Here is a 17,901-nt window from a genome sequence, read left to right as displayed (position 1 = left end):
GCATGTTGTGGAAAAAACAATTCACATAAAAATATGCTATTTTTTTTTCAGTAGCTCCATCATTAGTTTTAAATTAGGTCTCTGAAGTAGAGAAGAGAGTGAAGGTTGCATTTTATGATAACGCAACAGGCAGTTGATTTCCCTATCAGAAGACGGTACTTTCAATATTGACCATATTGGGATTGTTGGTTCATATGTCAGCGAAATAGGGGAGGAAGGGGTATAACGGTCATACGGAGTTTAAGCACCTCTTTGTTCTCCAATTTGCAGAACAAACCTAACATAAAATTATCATGCATCATCATTATGTAGTATACAGCGTGCTCGTAGAATGATGCAAAATAGAGTACTGTGACTTTTCTCAAATCAGACGTTTGGTAGGTGCTTAGTACAACATTAATTGAAACTAGCGGTGTCGGTGGTGTAGTGGTAAGTGTGATTGTCTCTCACCCCAGCAGGCCTGGGTTCAATCCTAGTCGGCGCCACCGAGATGTTCTGAGGCATAACATCTCTGATCACGCCTTCCTTCGGAAGGGAAGTAAAGCCGTAGGTCCCCGGTTCATGAGTTGATGGGTCGATAGGTAGGGTCCAGGTGTGGGAGCTGCCTCCCTGGCGTCGGTAGCATTGGTGCTCAGCACGGAAAACAAATCTAGGAAAAACACATTTTTTGAAAATTAGGGAGATTCAGTTATGAATTATTAATGTCAGAGCAAAAGTTCGTATACAGGATCTCCTCCTGTTCAATGTTTTGATAGTAGGATTGTAAAGGTACACCGAGCAAGTTGAAACGGTACGTGTATCTCTTAGCGAAAGTGAATATTCACTGTAATTATTTTTGAGAGGCATTGTGCACTACCGAAAACTACTATATTAGAAATAATCTCAGTGATTATTCACTTCCGCTAACAGATACATCTACCGTTTCATCTGGTAAACGCTGATACCCTGCTTACATTATGCTGGCTACCCTAAAAAACAAATACGATGAACTAACTGTATCCCTGATGGGTAAACAATCACACAAATGGTTTGGATGAAACCCCGAACACGTCGTTAAGCTCTCTTTTAAGGTTATTTTGATTAGGGTACGCACAGTGATAGTACACTATCCGCATAGATGTAAACACCACATTAACCGCTGACTTGGTCCTGCTTGTTGCAGGACTAAATGCCACGCCGTTCAAAGCGTTTATGAGCAGAGTCAGTAGTAGTAAAATTTACGTTTATTTTCTGGTTTTTTAACAGTTGGTTTAACATTTCAATTGGTTAGCCTTTGGCTCTTCATCTTTGTTCTAGTTAATTGATTATTCTAATGTGATGATTGCGTTTAGCGCTAATTTACAGGATACCCTTTATGGGATTGTTTTCGTTTGAATTTAAAAATTTGATAAACCACCTACTTGAGCACTAGAACCTACCTAACTACTTAAACTAGGGGACCAAATTACGAATGATCTGGTGGTTTGAAGACCGGCCAGGTGGTGAATCTCAGAATTACGAGTTCGCGGTGGACTGTTAAGGATCATTCTGAGGATCTTGTTTTGGATCCTCTGAAGCTTTAGGTGGTGGCACTTAGCACAACTCTCCCAGATTGGCATACCATACTCAATAGCCGGCAGAATGATTTGCTTGTGGACAGCAAGCATGTTTTTGAGGAACAGGGTGGACTTCCTGTTTATCAGAGGGTAGAGCGACCTGATCAAGATGTTACACTTGGTGATGTCTTGTTTACACAGGAACGGAATAGCAATTTGCTATCTAGGGTGAGACCAAGGTAGAATACTTCACTCGACCATTCAATGGGAGTGCTATCAAGAAGGATCTTGACGTTAGCAGGCGGAACAAGCCGAGGTGAATTCAAGTGTGGAAACAGAATGTTTTATATTTTAGCTGCATTGATACAAATCTTCCAGCTCTTAAAATAGTCGGACAGAACATCAAGGCCTGATTGTAGTTTACTCGCCAGAGCACGGATCACTCGACCCTTATTGATGATGGAGGTGTCATCTGCGAACATAGACAGGATACCACCACCCGGCAGGGGAGGAAAGTCTGACGTGAAGATGGCGTGACTAGGCCCAAGCAGGCTACCCTGAGGGACTCCTGCATCAACGTTGAACGTATCAGAGGGGACATTGTTCAAGTAGACCTGGAATGATCTGCCCGACGAGTAGTTTTTGATGATCTTCACGAGCTAGATTGGAAAGTTGTATCGATGCAGCTTGTATACTAGGCCATTTTCGACGTCCAACAATGCCATGGCAGATGTATTGGAAACGGACTTGTTCCACTTGATGATGTTAGTAACCCTTGTGAGTTCGTGGATGGTAGAGTGGCCTTTTCTAAGCCCGAATTGCTCTTTGATAAAGATGTTATTATCATTTGAAAACACCAGAAGACGGCTGAGTATCAACTTTTCGAATAGCTTCGAGATGGAGGACAAGAGGCTGATGGGGCGATAGCTTTTAACACTAGGATAGGATCTTTGCCAGGCTTATGTATTGGAATCACTTTGGCTAACTTCCAGCATGAAGGGAAGTAGCCAAGCTCCAAACATTTGTTGAAGATAACGGTAAGATGGTTGAAGAAGTCAATACTCAAGTTTTTCCATATCCGCAGCCTTCATGTTTTTAGTACTTCTAATAGCTGCTATCACCTCGTCAGACGATATTCTACTATCATCATGCACTACTACTGGGGTGTCAGCGACTCTAGACATTGGCTCCAGTACGGCAGGCTCATGAGGGCTCACCATGGTTTGGCAAAGATAATGTGAAATCACAAAATGCTGGCCAAGAGCATTGGCCTTTTCAACTGGGGTTATGAGTAGGGTTCTGGGTCCGAGTTCTGGTCAATCGAGGAAAGTAGAGGGATCGGTCTCGACTTATTTTTCAAAATTTTGGTCATCTTCCAAAATGGTTTTGCACAATCTGGGAGAGAACGAATCTTGTTGGCAAAATCGTTATTTCTGAGTTCCACCATCCTGGCCTGAATAATTTTGGTTAGTAGTGGGCTTCCTGCAGATCATTGTCCAAGATTGTGCCGTTCTGGTTTCGCCGACTATTGCCCCAGGCTTGATGCTTCGCGTTCAGGTCGCCAGCGATGATGAAATTTTGATGATGTCTCTTCGGAGGACTGCGGCCGAGCCGTCCCTTATGTTGGTTTGCTTGGGACAGTAGATGGCGATGATGGTGATTGAACTAAGCGATGTGCTCACCTCAACTCCGATGGCTTCGATAGTTTTCAGCTGGAAGCTTGGTAGTAGCCGGCAGCTGATGTTCCGTCTCGCAGCGATGGCCACTCCCCCTCCCCCGGAGCTGGTGCGGTCAAGCCTTACGAGCCGATAGTCGGGAAGGAAGACGTTCAGCTCGAGCTTCAAGTGAGTCTCGGTGATGACGGCTATGTCGATGTGCCGTTCGTTGAGAAAGTCAACAAACTCGATGTTTTTGCTTTTCAAGAAGTAAGCATTCCAATTTACGATCTTGATGGCTTCACGGTCCATACTTAGTGACAAGGGACAGGGCAGCATGTAGCTGTTCAGATTGAGTCTTGCAGGTGCGCATGATGATGATGACCGGCCACGAGCGTCACAAGTTCCTCCGAGGTGAACGGAGAATCGTCGACAGGTTCACCTGAGACAGCACCAGCGTATGATAAACCAGGGGTGAACCTGGAATTGGCTGGGCCGCAGCAGCAGCGAGACGATGCTGAACTGTCCGACTGTTGGGAACCATTTGAATACTCGCCGGATTGGCTTGTTGGTTCTTGAGTGGAAGCGGGGCTAGGTTCGGAACATGTCGACGGGGCTGGAGAGCTGGGTACTGGACTTCGTGAGTACAGGAGGCGAACGATGATTACGGAGGCGACCGTGATGATTGTTGATTGTAGCCTTCCGACGGATATTCATAAACTCCACACGCTTGGGATATCCGCGATTGGAGGCTTGGTGGTTTCCACCGCAGTTGACACACGTTGGCTCGATGTCATCGTCTTGCTCACAGGACGCAGTTGAGTGAGTTCCAGCACACTTGCCACAGTTTGTCTTCATGTGGTAGTTTTTGGTGCCATGGCCATATGAGAGGCAGTTCATACACTGCGTTACATAACGATGTTGGGGTTTGTAATGCTCCCAACTGATGATGACCTGAAACAGGTCATCGGGTACACTGCCTCAGGCTTGAGCCCAAACCGCTCCAGCTCGGATTTCACCGCAGTTGCCTCGAACGACGGTAATCCACGCAAATCCACCTTCAGTGGCATGCTCGATGGCAGATCATGCGTGAAGAAGTCCACATTGTTGTCCTTCAGGAAACATCCTATTTGTTTGTACTCCTCCAGGCTGGAGCACATGATTTTGCTGACCGATGCTGCAAAGCTTGAAGCGAGGCAGCAGCTTGTGTTTTGCCAGTTCGGCACCCAGCTTGGCAACATCCTTCACTGACGTGAAAAGCGGGGGAATCTTCTCTCTTTTAGCAATGGGAACGGTGTCACCATCGCCATTTTCTTCCGGGAGTACTGCATACTGGTTGGCTTGCAGTACTCGATTTCCGGCGTCATCCTGCGACATGCTGGGCTTGATTAGCACCTTCTTTGAAGGGCCCGCTGCTGTCTCATTGGCACGTTTACGCATCATTTCTTTCGTGTTCGCAAGCACTCGAGAAGGTGGCGACACTTCCACGGCGCAACGCGGCAGCACAAAACCAAACAAAATCGAATCGAGAACTCGAGCGAAAATACGGACTGAACAGCTCAACAGTCGAGCAAAGAATGATCAGAGGCAGGCTGTTTTATATCTTTTCAGGTTCACGCAGAATGATGTGCAACCAAAGGGCACTCGTTCATGACGACTGGATTTAAGAAAAATGTTAATTTCATGAAAACAGTGAAAAAAAATTCAAAAGTTGTTTGATCAAAAATGGGAAAAACATTTATTTCAGTATATTTGTAAAGTAATATCCTATCGATTGGCGTATTTGGATTTTAATTTCATCTATAAATGACAAAGATACAAGCGTTCAAATTCTAACACTATTTCATCACACATATTTTTTGATTTGCACCCCATTATAGTCGGGAGAAGACAACAAAGACGTAGTTGTACGTCAAAATATTCATTGATAATTCAATGCAAAACATGACGCCGTATTTGAGCTGCAACGAAATAAACAGTGCTAATTTCGGATAATTAACGTATGGAAGAAATCTTTTCGGTGTGGTATTGTAAAAATGGATGACCCAAGGTACTCCAAAACTCCGAAACTCCGAAAAACTGGAAGGTAAGGATTTTTCCCGTTCCATGAAGGACTTCATGCAGCTCAATATAATTTTCATTTACCGTTTGAACCCCAGAAACCTATCCTAGATGATGGCCCGTTACCAGCTGTTGCACCGATGGACATAAAGCGGGTGCAGGAGGAGAATACTGCTGAGGAGTTGAAAATTCCTTTACGAGAGCATGTTGACGAAAGAAGACATCATGCATCATGTCTGAAAGTTGTGATGTGATTTGGCTTTTGTCGCTAGATGAATAAAATATTTTCATGTTTTTTTTTATTGTTAACTGAAAAAGTGTTTAGGGATTTTATTTAAAAAACTGCAATTCAATTATTTCAACATGAACTTAGAAATATTTTTGATGAAAATGAGCCACATGAAGCAAAATTTTCAATAAAATGTATTTGTTTTACTAATGTACAGAATAAAACATGAAGGTTAAAAAAATACTTGCTAACGTCAGTTACGTCAGTTTTACTCATTTCATAAGTTAAGCCACTTTTCTTGAAAATGGTACAAAATTTCATAAAGTACTGAGACCCTTTGGCTCAAACCTGTCCAATAATAAACACAAATCCCCAATAGTCAGTTTAACACATTTTAAGTCATTCGTGACTTAATTCATCCAACTGCAAGAGAGTACTTACAGATCATGTACAGTGTATCTCAAAATGTATCGTACCGCTGTACTTTAATTTTAGAAAAACGGATCTAAAACCACAAGCTAAAAAAGATACGTCTTTGAATTTTTAGCAGCTAACTCAGCATACATCTATGAATTATTGGCTCAGTATTGAGCATATTTGGTTGAGTTTACAAAAAGTTAGAGCAATTTAAGAACAACGCCTTATCTTTGAAAAACCATATTTTCTTGAAATAAAATGAAGATAACTTCTTGAAATTTTGCTCATTTGCACTGAACGCGTCATTGGGATATTTTTGGTCGCTATTGAAAATTTAGTCGATTGCTGAATTTATTTATGGGCCCAAATTAGGGGCATTTAGGCCGACATTACATCTATTTCCCCTATTCCCAATCTGATTAAGAGATTTGGTGAAATTTGAGCATTTTAATTTTTAGCAAGTAAATGAATAGGTTCAATTTGTTTCCCATACATTATCACACACAAAATTTAAAATTCTCCCGCAAATCCAGATCATATCCAAATTCGTTCAAATTTTACACCATTGTTGGAGACCTCAATACACATTCGAAAAGGTGAGGAATAGGAGATTGTGATCCACCATACAAACTTGTATTTTTGACGTAGGACTACGGCTTTGTGGACTATACTGTGGTGCAAATCAAAAAATTGTGTAAAGGTTAGTGTTAGGTTTTAAACGCTTTTAACTTGGCCATTTATTGATGGATTTAAACTCTTTTCACACCTTTTGATTCAGAATTGTTGTAAGATTTGTTTGGCATAAAGATCTTATACTAACATATCATTAGTAAACTATTAAAAATAGGAAGAAAAAAATACTTTTATTTGCCGAAAATTTATTCTCGATTTTCGTTATATTCTACCAGATTTTTGAAGTAAATTTGACTCATTCAGTGAGTAACACTACTTTGTACGATTTTATGTGAAATGTTCAGTAGTTTCATGGTGGTTAGAACTGATGACCCTCTAGGGTAACCAGTTATTGAAAAAAAAAAACATTATTTATCTTTATTTCCTACAAGGGCGCAAAGGGTAGTTCCAAATGAGTATCCAGTTCCAACCATGAAATTAGTGGGTTGCGGTCTTCATCAAAGCTGTTCAGATGGATAAGGCCTATTGGAAGGTGACCAGTTGAGTTCAGAATTCCAGGTGGCACTAATATGCCATTTATTTTCAAATTATTTTTTTATTTGAAAACTTGACTAGATAGAAAGTTTCTGTCTTTGGAAAAGTGTTTCAAGAGACTTATTGGATGGTGTACATCACACTAGTATACTTTTTAACTTCCTATTGCTAGTATACCATTTCACTTCTTATTGCTTTACCTTGCGACTTCGACTAGATAGAAGGTAGTGGTCTTGGAAAAAGTTGTTCTGATGGATGATGGACAACTCAGTTCAAAATTCACTCACCAGGTGACACTAGTGTGAAATTTGACATCTTTTTGCTTGCTTTAACTTGATAGACACAGCCTATTGTATAGTGGACAGCTCAATTCTAAATTCTCACACCAGGTCCAGCGAGTATACAATTTGACTTATAATTATTTACTTTAACTTGAAAGCTCAACTAGATAGATGGTTGCTAGCGGCGCCGGCGGTATAGTGGTAAGCGTGATTGCCTCTCACTCCAGCAGGCCTGGGTTAAATCCCAGACGGCACCGCCGGGATGTTCTGAGGCATAACATCTCTGATCACGCCTTCCTTCGGAAGCGAAGTAAGGCCGTTGTTCCCCGGTTCATGAGTTGATGGGTCGATAGGTAGGGTCCAGGTGTGGGAGCTGCCTCTCTGGCGTTGGTAGCATTGGTGCTCAGCACGGAAAACAAGACCGACGGAAAAAAAAATTTAAAAAAAATAGATGATTGCTGTTTTTGACAAAGTTTATCAGATTTATAAAACCTAATGTATGGTGGCCAGTTTAATTGAAAATTTCTTCACCAGTGTACGAACTGACTTGTTATCTTTGGCCGAGTTGATCACTTGCATAAAACTTACAGTTTAGTTCAGAATTCTGTCACCAGGGAAGTAAAGGTACCTTTGAAATAATAATTCTTTGAATAGAAATTCTGTTAGTTTCTTCTTATTATTCATAGTAATACACAAATGGAACTTTGCTTTTGTCTTCAACTTACATTTCATCTGCTGTTTTGGGACTACCGTCGTTACTTGTGAAATCGAGATTACACGAATGTAACGTATTGATATGTCAGTATACGATTTGCAACTTTCATAACAAACATCAACGAAACAAAGCCGAACAAAGACTTATTAAAATGGTACCATAATGTTTGCAAATTTAGTGGCATGTTAGCAGGTGTGGCTTGAATAAACGAGAATATATCGGATCAAACTGACAAAAATGTGTTAATATGAAACAATTTAATTGACGTTAAATTTATTGAACTACAGCGTTCGCTATTTGATAGATTTTTGATTGAACACAGATAAAGGACAAACTCAAATGAGATTCAGTCTATCGGTCATAATTTTGCATCATTAAAATGTAATAATATGGTGTGACGTTCTTATATGTATTTTAAACCGGTTTGTTATATGAAAGGCATTTTAAATAGCGAATTTTCACTCCGGTTACTGTAAATAAAACCTACCTGAAAATTGATTGCACATATTTGAATTTTTAAATATGAAAATTGAATTAAATTAAGGATACTGAATGTGCCCTAATTTCAAAACTTTGAATTGAATATTTTTAGAATAAAATTGAATTGAATTTAGAATAAACTTTGAATTGAATGTATTTAGAATAAAATTTATAAATCAATAATTTTGTAATTATTAATTACATTATTACGCAAAAAAACAATCTCGTAGTCTTTCGTAAATAATTAGGTCGTGTTTGGGACACAACCCTTAATTTGTGTTTCACGTTCAACTCATATTATATAAAGCATTGTTTCCAATTCGAAAATAAAAATAAAAAAAAAAAACTCACGGATCGAAAACTTCTTGGTTGATTTGGATTGGGTCGGTCGATCGTGGTCCTCTTCACTTGCAAACCAATAGACTCCGCGATATCTGGTTGCGACGTGGCAAGATGTAGATTGAAATTTCCCACATGCTCTTTTATAAACCCTTGGCTGGTACATACACCAACGAGACGAAGAATTTGGTTTCCAATCCATTTCACGTGAAATAGGGTAAATGTCGGCTTCGGCACCCATTGACTGTTTTCGGCAACCAAAATGTAAACGTTAATTTCACTATGTTTTACCATCAACCCACTTCCCTGAATGTATCCAAACAATTCTTTAGTCTTTCAGCTTCAATCTGATTATATTTGTAGGACCGAGCAATCCTGTTATGCCAGATTTTTATTCAAATGAAGCATACGTACTACAAAATGGGGCTGATTTCTAGTTGCCGATAATAGAACAGCTGGTTAACACGCAGTTCTAATGGGAAGGTTGCCGAAGAAAAAGTGGCTGACGACAATAGTCACACTCACCTGAGAAGTTTAGAGCGTTGTAAAAACGCTTTCAAACAGTTTTGAATAATTCTGTCGATTGGAATGGATAGAGAAGCAAGCAGCAGATGAATTGAAACAAACAGACACGTCATATATGTGCGTGACGCTGTGAAAATGCTAATAGAAGTGCGGACGCTGCTTAGATTGACGAGAATACGTAAATTCCCCTATTTCTTGGATTTTGATTGCTTTCTTTTCCTTATGTCCTAAATAGTTGTCAAATATTCATTTTAGCACTCCTCGGCTTTTGACGTAGGACTACGTCTTTGATTTCTATATGGGGGTACACTTTGTGAAAACCGAAAATGTAACATGTAACAAATTAAGAAAGATTTTGAACGTTAATAACTCAGCTGCCCCTGGTCCAATTTCAATAATTTTATCACCAATCGATCAGAAATATGGCTACGCATCGATAACAATGCTTCCGAATGTTGCTTTTTAACAAGAAACTATTGAAAAACTGGTAAATGTCCAGCATTGTCCAAAAGCGTTGAATTCACTAACAAATCCACCAATTACCTACATGCATATGCTGCTTCCCCAGCACAGTCGTAAGAGAGTAGTAATTAGACGAAACAAGTCGAAGTGGCATTCGAATCCGATCCTCGGGCGCGTGCGAATAGGGAGGATGGAATTGCGTAATATTTTGCACACTCATCGCCATACTCAGAACCACACGCTCCCAACGAACACACCACTGTGTGGTGATGTTCGGTCGTCGAAATTAGTAGCAGCAGTAGCAGCAGTAGCAGTGCTTTCGGCGTGTGGCGTTGGAAATTTTTCTCCAGTAACAACGAAAGGCTGCCTGCAAGCAGCGAGCTGCAGAGCCCACATAAGCAACCATCAAAGGAGGAAGAAGCTGCACAGCTATGCTATGGATCGGAATCAGTAGCTCTTCGTGAGTCGCTGCGGGTCGGTCATCTATGCCAAGCGTGTCACCCTCGCTCCAAACGACATACAGCTCGACAGTCTCATCCGTGTTGAACACCAAGCTCAGAATTACTCAACCATCACTACAAAACGGTCCTTTTCAGGGCCACCAAAAATTTGTTAAAGAGTATTATTTGGACATAGGTCAATGTCATCAGTTCCCGCAAGTGTGGAATTGTAGACCTGAATATATTGGTGCAATTAGTTTTTCCTCGGCTTTCATTCCGCACGATTCGTTTCTTTCGTTTAATCAATCACCCTTGTAGTGACGTCGAAAAGATTGTTTCTATCGGCGCTTACATATGAAATTTAATGTGGATTATAGAATTTTTTGTATGTTACCAAAATTTATGAATGGTTTGCCACTAAATGTTGAGATAATTTATTGATTATTGATTTATCACACTGTATACTATGAAAAAACAGCCTTTTTGTGAGTTTTTGCCTGTTTTCAAGTGAGGAGTTATCATAAAAAACAAATCGAAAGCTGTTATTTCCCGGCGACTTTACAAATAAATAAAATCAAACAAAATCATCATGCAGAACTAGCTAGGATTTGTTTTACTTCATATTTCACAAAATTGCTTTCGAGTGTAAAGACATCGACATCGTTTACATTTTTCCCTCTACCAACACATACATCAGTGCTAGATAGATCTCCACAGGATCTATAGAATCAACGCAATTTCAAAAAACCAAAATGCACAGCATTACGAAAAGAGGTCAGGTTTCGACCAATACCAGATAGATTTTAATTCTAAACAAGCCAAACGACTGGGAATTTATCTACCAATCTGCTAAAATGAACACTTAGTTAATTTTCAATAGGTCACTATTGAAAAATACCAAATGGCCAACTGTTACAATGGTGATCAAAAATTATCACCGAATGTCTGAAAACAGCGCATTCCCTAACACAGTCTTAAAAATCGAATTCGATGCGGTCCCACTGAACGGTGCTCATTCAATCACCGTAAGTGGTGGTGTACAGTCCACCAGCAGCAGTAGTAGCAGCAGCAGGAGTGCTTTTAACAACAACAACAACGAAAGGCTGCCTGCAAGCAGCGAGCTGCAGAGCTCATATGAGCAACCATAGAGAAGGAGGAAGAAGTCCCACCACTAGGCTAGGATCGGAACCAGCTCGTCGTGCTCAGCTCAGCATTACTCATCACTACAAAATGGTCCTTTTCAGGACCACCATAAATTTGTTAAGAGTATTATTTGGACATTTGTCAAGGTCATCAGTTCCCGCAAGCAGCTAGCTAAGGCTCGACCCGGTCTCTATTTAAGGTGTGGAATTGGGTTCTTAAATTTTGAAAAATATATCGGTTTTTCTATATAATCTGAAAGAGCTTCATTTTCTGAGCACAGCGATATTTTTTTCAATCCCACGCACTTTCATCTCGATTTTTAAATCATGATTTAAAGCAAAATAATAACTTCACTGTTTGACACTAAACTGACAAACTGACAGCTCGCTCCCATACAAAGTGACACCGAGGGGCGCTAATTAGGTGATTTTTGCAAATGTAATCGTACTTATTTAAAATAGTTCTAGTGTGCCAAAATTGATGAAATTTTGGGTTTGGGTTCCATTTTTAATGCAGATTACGAATATGCATTTACCTCAATACCCTTAAAGAACCCAATTGTAGGCCCGAATGTATTGGTGAGATTAATCATCGTCCGACAATTTTCCAGAACACGCTGGTAGGAAGTGTTAAAAATCCAAATAGAATTTGAGAGAAGTGGAAATAATTCGCTTTGGGTGTATATTCAGTCCCCAGAAAGCCAATAAAATCAAATTTGTGAGAAAATTAGCTCTCACGAGTTCAATCTCTCGAAGTCCCTCCTTTTTTACATATTCTACACAAACGATAACTTCCGCCCCGCCCCATTCATATAGTTCGGAATGAAATCCTGTGAGTGGTGAATTGAATACACTTTAATAACAAAATGCACAAAACTTAAAAATTCATAAATCACAAAAAAATCAAAATACACCTTTTAAAGTCGGGTAGATGAATCGAAAATACTCAAGTTGACAGTCCCTTGGATTCTCTTCATAAACTTTCTCTTTGAAATAAATACAACAAATTTGATATGCTTACAAATAAAAACCGGAAAGAGTTCAGATAATTGATGATTGATCAATTAAAAGAACTAAATGTTCACATTTGTTCCGTCCACTAGCGGTCCTACGTCAAGCTTCCGTTCGTGCCCCTAGGCACAGACCCTTCTACTTTTTTTTTTTAATTGTAAAAAGGATTACCAGCCACTAAATAGCCAATAAAATTTTAGATTAAATAAGTATTCATATCACCCAAGAACCAAGTCGAAACGACTCATGTAAGCGTTCATACGAAAAACGCTTCGTTTCAACTTCTCCAATGAGGCCACTGTTTATAAACAGGCAAAGATAACTAGATTCATTGAAATTATATCAGCATAGGGAGCAATGCAGAGTTGAATCCCACGATTCAATAAAACTGTTTCATGCGTCAGTCCAGACCAAAAGGAGCAATTGAAATCAATCTCAACCATTAAGTTTTGAATCTTAGCAGATCTTAGAGTGAGATTTTTTTAAATACTGCTCTGTACTTATTTGAGAAAAATATCAAAACGTTTTGCCCGTTGAGTAACACACTTTCATTTGACCATGCGTTCTGTTTTCCCTTTTGATAGTTTCACGCCACTAAAATGCATGCTTGTGCGCTAGCGTTTTCATGGCAACCAACTCAATATACATTCAAACTCCCATGACTATCTAAATATAACCCGCAGTAAGAACAGTTTGCTATGTTCTACATAACGTAGATAGTGCTTTCTACTGCTAATAGTCTTTAGATTATACAAAAACCACCGAGAAATTAGTACAACGCTTAAATTTAAACAAATTCCTGCAACATGAGTGAACTAAATTCGATTAATTCGATGGAACCGGACACCAATGAAACAATTCAGGATATAGCTATGAAATTGGTCACCGAGCAAATGAAAAACGAATCCAACCTAACTGGAGGACCCAGCGAGCGGACTATTTTTGTCCTTGGCAGTAAAGGGGCGGTAAGCATTCAATTGGGTCAAATCAATACATTTTTCGAATAATGCATATTTGCAGGGTAAATCAACGCTCATCAACCGATTCCTGGATCGGGACGATATAACCCGCCCCACGCTGGCATTGGAATACTCGTTCGGGCGTCGGACTGCATCCGGACAGGGTGCTCAGAAAAATATCTGCAACGTTTGGGAACTGGGCAGTTTGGTCAACTCAAACCAACTGATTGAAGTTCCAATACGATCCCACGGCCTGGCGACATTTGCTGCCATAATTGTACTCGATTTGTCCCTCCCGGATCAACTATGGACGGACTTGGAGTGCGTTTTGAATGGATTGAAGCAAGCTATCAGCAAAAATTGCACGACTAAAGAGGTCTCGGACATGCAGCAGACGATGAAACAGAAAGTAGGAATTGATCACGTGGATCTGAACACACTTGAGATACTTCCATTTCCGGTGATTCTGGTCGGTGGTAAATATGATGAATTTCAAAATATGGACTCGGAAATCAAGAAACTTGTGTGTAGACACCTGAGATCAATTGCTCATGCGATTGGGGCTGCGTTAATTTTCTACACATCCAGAAATGGCTCTCTGGCGAAGATAATTCGTGATGCGATGAACCATTTGGGATTCGGTAGTCCATCGAACCCATTCAAAGCAACTGCGATGGATCACAATGGGCCAATTGTGATTCCTTTCGGGGGAGACTCTTGGGAGAAGATCGGAGTGACGCCTACCAACTCTGAACACATTGGGATGAGCTACAGCTCCCAAATTCCGCAAGTTGACACCGAGAATGTAGCTGTTCCGGATGATCCTGCAAAAGATGCTGGTTTTAAGGAACGTGCAATTGACGAACTCAGAGCACAGAAGGACGAGGAATTGATGAGACTGCTCAAGGATACAGAGATTCGGATGAAGTTTGAGACTGTGCAGTAGATGGGTATGTGGCATTATAGCTACTTATGAAGATACGATAAAAGTGTGACGAAGATTGATAGTGGAAAAAAATCATGGGGAATTCCATAGAAGCTAATTTACTCAAATCTTTACAATAATATAGTCGGGCCTCCCTTAGCTCAATCCGTAAAAATAAAACTATACAACTATACGCAAAAAATCTGGTTGACGTTTAATCTGACGAAAAATAAATCACAAACAGTGCTGATTGTTCGCAACATTTTCTCTTGGCGGGACTCTTATTATAAAATCGACCAGGGGCCTGACTGGCGGCCATGTTGTTGATGCTATCATGCTGTGGCTAAACCGCCTTTTGCAAAATGAAGCGTCCAAACGATTGGACGGAACGTCTCAAAATAGAGATGAACTAGCCTAAGGCTAAAAATCTCTTTAATGAAGCTTTAAAAAAAAAAAGCTTCTCGAAATTTGGACCATTTACCCTATTTATCTATCAATGTATTAATATACACACTTAGAAACTATCGTCGACTTCGGTAATTTTTACCGCTGAACTGTTCGGTTAAATTTATGCAATTCAATTCAATTGCTTTTGAGCTACTTTGAAACTAAATCTCCACTAAAATGACAAGATTTGATCATTTAAACAAGGTTGAACATGTTTTGAAATTATTTTCAAGTTCAATAGCCTTTAAAATCAAGGTCAAAGTTTTACCGAACGTTCAGGTGTTCTGATTTCGGTAAAATTTACCGAACACGAAAACAAAATCTTAGTGTGTAGCAGTACTGGCATGGTAAATTCTCGCGTCATTTTTCAAATAGACCAATGTAACATATCCACCATTTTGAGAAAATCGAAGTTGAAGTTCGCCAGATTATTATTTTAACTGTTCATGCTAAACATGCTGCACAACATAGAAAAAACCACATTGGACGTTTTGACAAGTCGAGTTGTACATCAGACATGTTACATTGGACGATTTTTCTCAATGACATAATCAATGAGTGTTACATTGGACGTTTTGTCTACATACTAGATCCCCTTTCACAGATTTCAGAGTATAGTACCTAACTTTAGATTGGCCCCGCCTTTGGAAAATGAGCACCAATCATGTTAGGCAGTCTGAATGACCGAAGTAACAATCATATACCCATCATTTCAAACTGTACATTGGACAATTTTTGATCACTGATTATCTTAAATAAATGAAAGTAAATTTGGATGGATGTTTTTGTATCACATACAATGATAGAAGAGCAATAGTTCGTATGGCTTAACTCGATTTGTTTACATTTGTTACATTAGTCTATTTGAAAAGTGACGCGAGAATTTAGAGCTGGTTACTCACTGGTTAATGTGTGCGCCCATCCATGCACTCACTTTAAGGAGTACCCATAAAAGTGTTTAATTTAGGAATACTAAAAATAGTTCTCTTTTATTAAAACTAGGGTACGGGTAAAACTTGCCAGCCATCAGCTAGAAATACAATTTAAAAATTCTTAGTTTTCAGGTATTGGGTTTTCAGGATGGATCAAATCGATACGATGTTTTATGTCCGACGTTTCAGTCTTTGGTCTCGGCCTTCTTCAGGGGATATAAACTTGGTCCGTCTTTCGTTCAGCGCAAAAAGCTTTGCGATCTGAAACTAAAGCTAGCCCTGATGAACTGTAATCAGTACATTTCTTGAAAACTACAAAACTACTAATTCTTCAAGATCTTTAAACTTCACCTAGTCTAGACTATTCTGCAGTTTCCGGTGCTTCACTGAACTTATTGGAGGGTCTCCCTCAGTTGGTAAAAGCGCAGCTATAAAGCAAGACCATGCTGGAGGCGGGTGGGTTCAATTCCCGGTTCGGACTAGGAATTATTCGGATTGAAAAAAAATTCTCGACTTCCTTGGGCATAGAGTATGAACACAGACACAGCAGACATAACTCTTAAAATAAAATTCTTCGAAAAATATCGTCAAACGTACACGCAAAACAAAAATCTATTACAACGAATGCTAGTTCCGTTTCCTATCATCCTCTGTTCATGAACATCGCAACGAATATTAGGAATTGACCATGCAGGCGATGTAATGGTTTTTTGTCTTTTTTATTTCGTGTTCTATCTACGATCTTTACTAAACCAGTAAGCTTGTAGAACGACGCACATTGTAGAACATTGTAGAACGCAGCACACACTTGCCTCGAAACTCTCCAGCAGAAAAAGCATACGAAGTCGAGTATGCGAGAAAATAAGCGCTTCATGTTTGCTTTTAGGCTATCTATATTCAGGAGCATGGAGAGAGCAGTGGAGAAAGCACAGGTCTGATATTCGTAACGTTCGTGGTTCGAGTCCAGCCGGCAGTCTGTTTCCATTTTTTTTTTTCGACATAACTAATTTACCTCACTAATACACTCTACATTTTCCGGTCTCCAATTTTCTTGCATTGGACCGCAGCTAGGTATATCGCATCCTCGGTTCATGCGGTCTCCACTAACATCCTCTGATGATGAATCCCACATAATTGTAAGCGAATCTTACATCCCCCGGTTGGGTGTACTTTTTATGCACACTAGCACTGTGTTGAGCACCAGATGCAAGTCAGTGATGCCGGTTCTACCAAATTTTGTGTAGATCTATTGACAAATCCAAGTTTCAATGGACCACCGTGACGCTGCAATCGCAGCGGTGATAAGTCCGAAATAATGTGTCAAACTGAATACATTTTTGAAATTTCAACCAAAAAACTCTTATTTTCTAAAAATAATGGAAAAAACAATAGATGAACACATAAAGTCATCATATCTAGATACAAATCCTCTGAGCAAATATCAGTTTGCATACCAGGAAGGTAAGTCATCAGTAACAGCACTCCATACGGTTGTTACAAAACTAGAAAGATATTTTGAAGCAAAAGAAATTTCACTTGCTGCATTCCTTGACATTGAAGGTGCATTCGATAATTCATCTCACGATTCAAAGACTGCAGCTATGATGAAACGTGGTTTCGATCAAAGCATTGTAAATTGGATCAATGAAATGTTTTTTTTCCTTTGGTTTGTTTTTTCCGTCGTTCTTGTTTTCCGTGCTGAGCACCAATGCTACCGACGTGCCAGGAAGGCAGCTCCCACACCTGGACCCTACCTATCGACCCATCAACTCATGAACCGGGGACCAACGGCTTTACTTCCCATCCGAAGGAAGGCGTGATCAGAGATGTTATGCCTCAGAACATCCCGGCGGCGCCGACTGGGATTGAACCCAGGCCTGCTGGGGTGAGAGGTAATCACGCTTACCACTACACCACTGGCGCCGTTTTAATGAAATATTATCAAAAGGTGAAATATCACCAAACCTTGGAAGCTCACTCATCAGTGTAAGAGCAACCAAAGGATGGCGTGTTATCACCTCTATTGTGGTCTTTAATAGTTGATGATCTTCTCAAAAATTGAATAGCCCAAGGCTTCGAAATAATTGGCTTCGCTGATGATATAATCATAATTGCACGTGGCAAATATGATTGTATTATCGCTAACAGAATGCAAATTGCTTTAAATTTTGTCTCATCG

General features: G+C 39.9%; 1 protein-coding gene across 1 annotated transcript; it reads left to right on the top strand.

Annotated features, from left to right (window-relative positions):
• Positions 1 to 13,205: 13,205 nt before the first annotated feature.
• LOC135704320 (cytoplasmic dynein 2 light intermediate chain 1) lies at positions 13,206 to 14,364 on the top strand. The gene is made up of 2 exons (XM_065225753.1): positions 13,206 to 13,424; positions 13,480 to 14,364. The coding sequence occupies exons 1-2, from the start codon at positions 13,266 to 13,268 to the stop codon at positions 14,362 to 14,364; spliced, it is 1,044 nt and encodes a 347-aa protein (XP_065081825.1). The 5' UTR covers positions 13,206 to 13,265.
• Positions 14,365 to 17,901: the final 3,537 nt, after the last annotated feature.

The sequence above is a fragment of the Ochlerotatus camptorhynchus genome, unplaced genomic scaffold (assembly GCF_037179485.1).
Source record: "Ochlerotatus camptorhynchus isolate MF236.1 unplaced genomic scaffold, CSIRO-AGI_Acam_v1.1 ptg000233l, whole genome shotgun sequence".
NCBI lineage: Eukaryota > Metazoa > Arthropoda > Insecta > Diptera > Culicidae > Ochlerotatus > Ochlerotatus camptorhynchus.
The sequence above is the reverse complement of the archived record's forward strand: the minus strand, read 5'-3'. Positions and strand labels throughout refer to the sequence as shown.

What these genes read in the sequence shown, in the direction of transcription:
- LOC135704320 (XM_065225753.1), top strand. Translation starts at nt 13,266, where the DNA reads ATGAGTGAACTAAATTCGATTAATTCGATGGAACCGGACACCAATGAA. An exon ending in TCCTTGGCAGTAAAGGGGCG is followed by an intron (nt 13,425 to 13,479) that starts GTAAGCATTCAA and finishes GCATATTTGCAG; the next exon opens with GGTAAATCAACGCTCATCAA.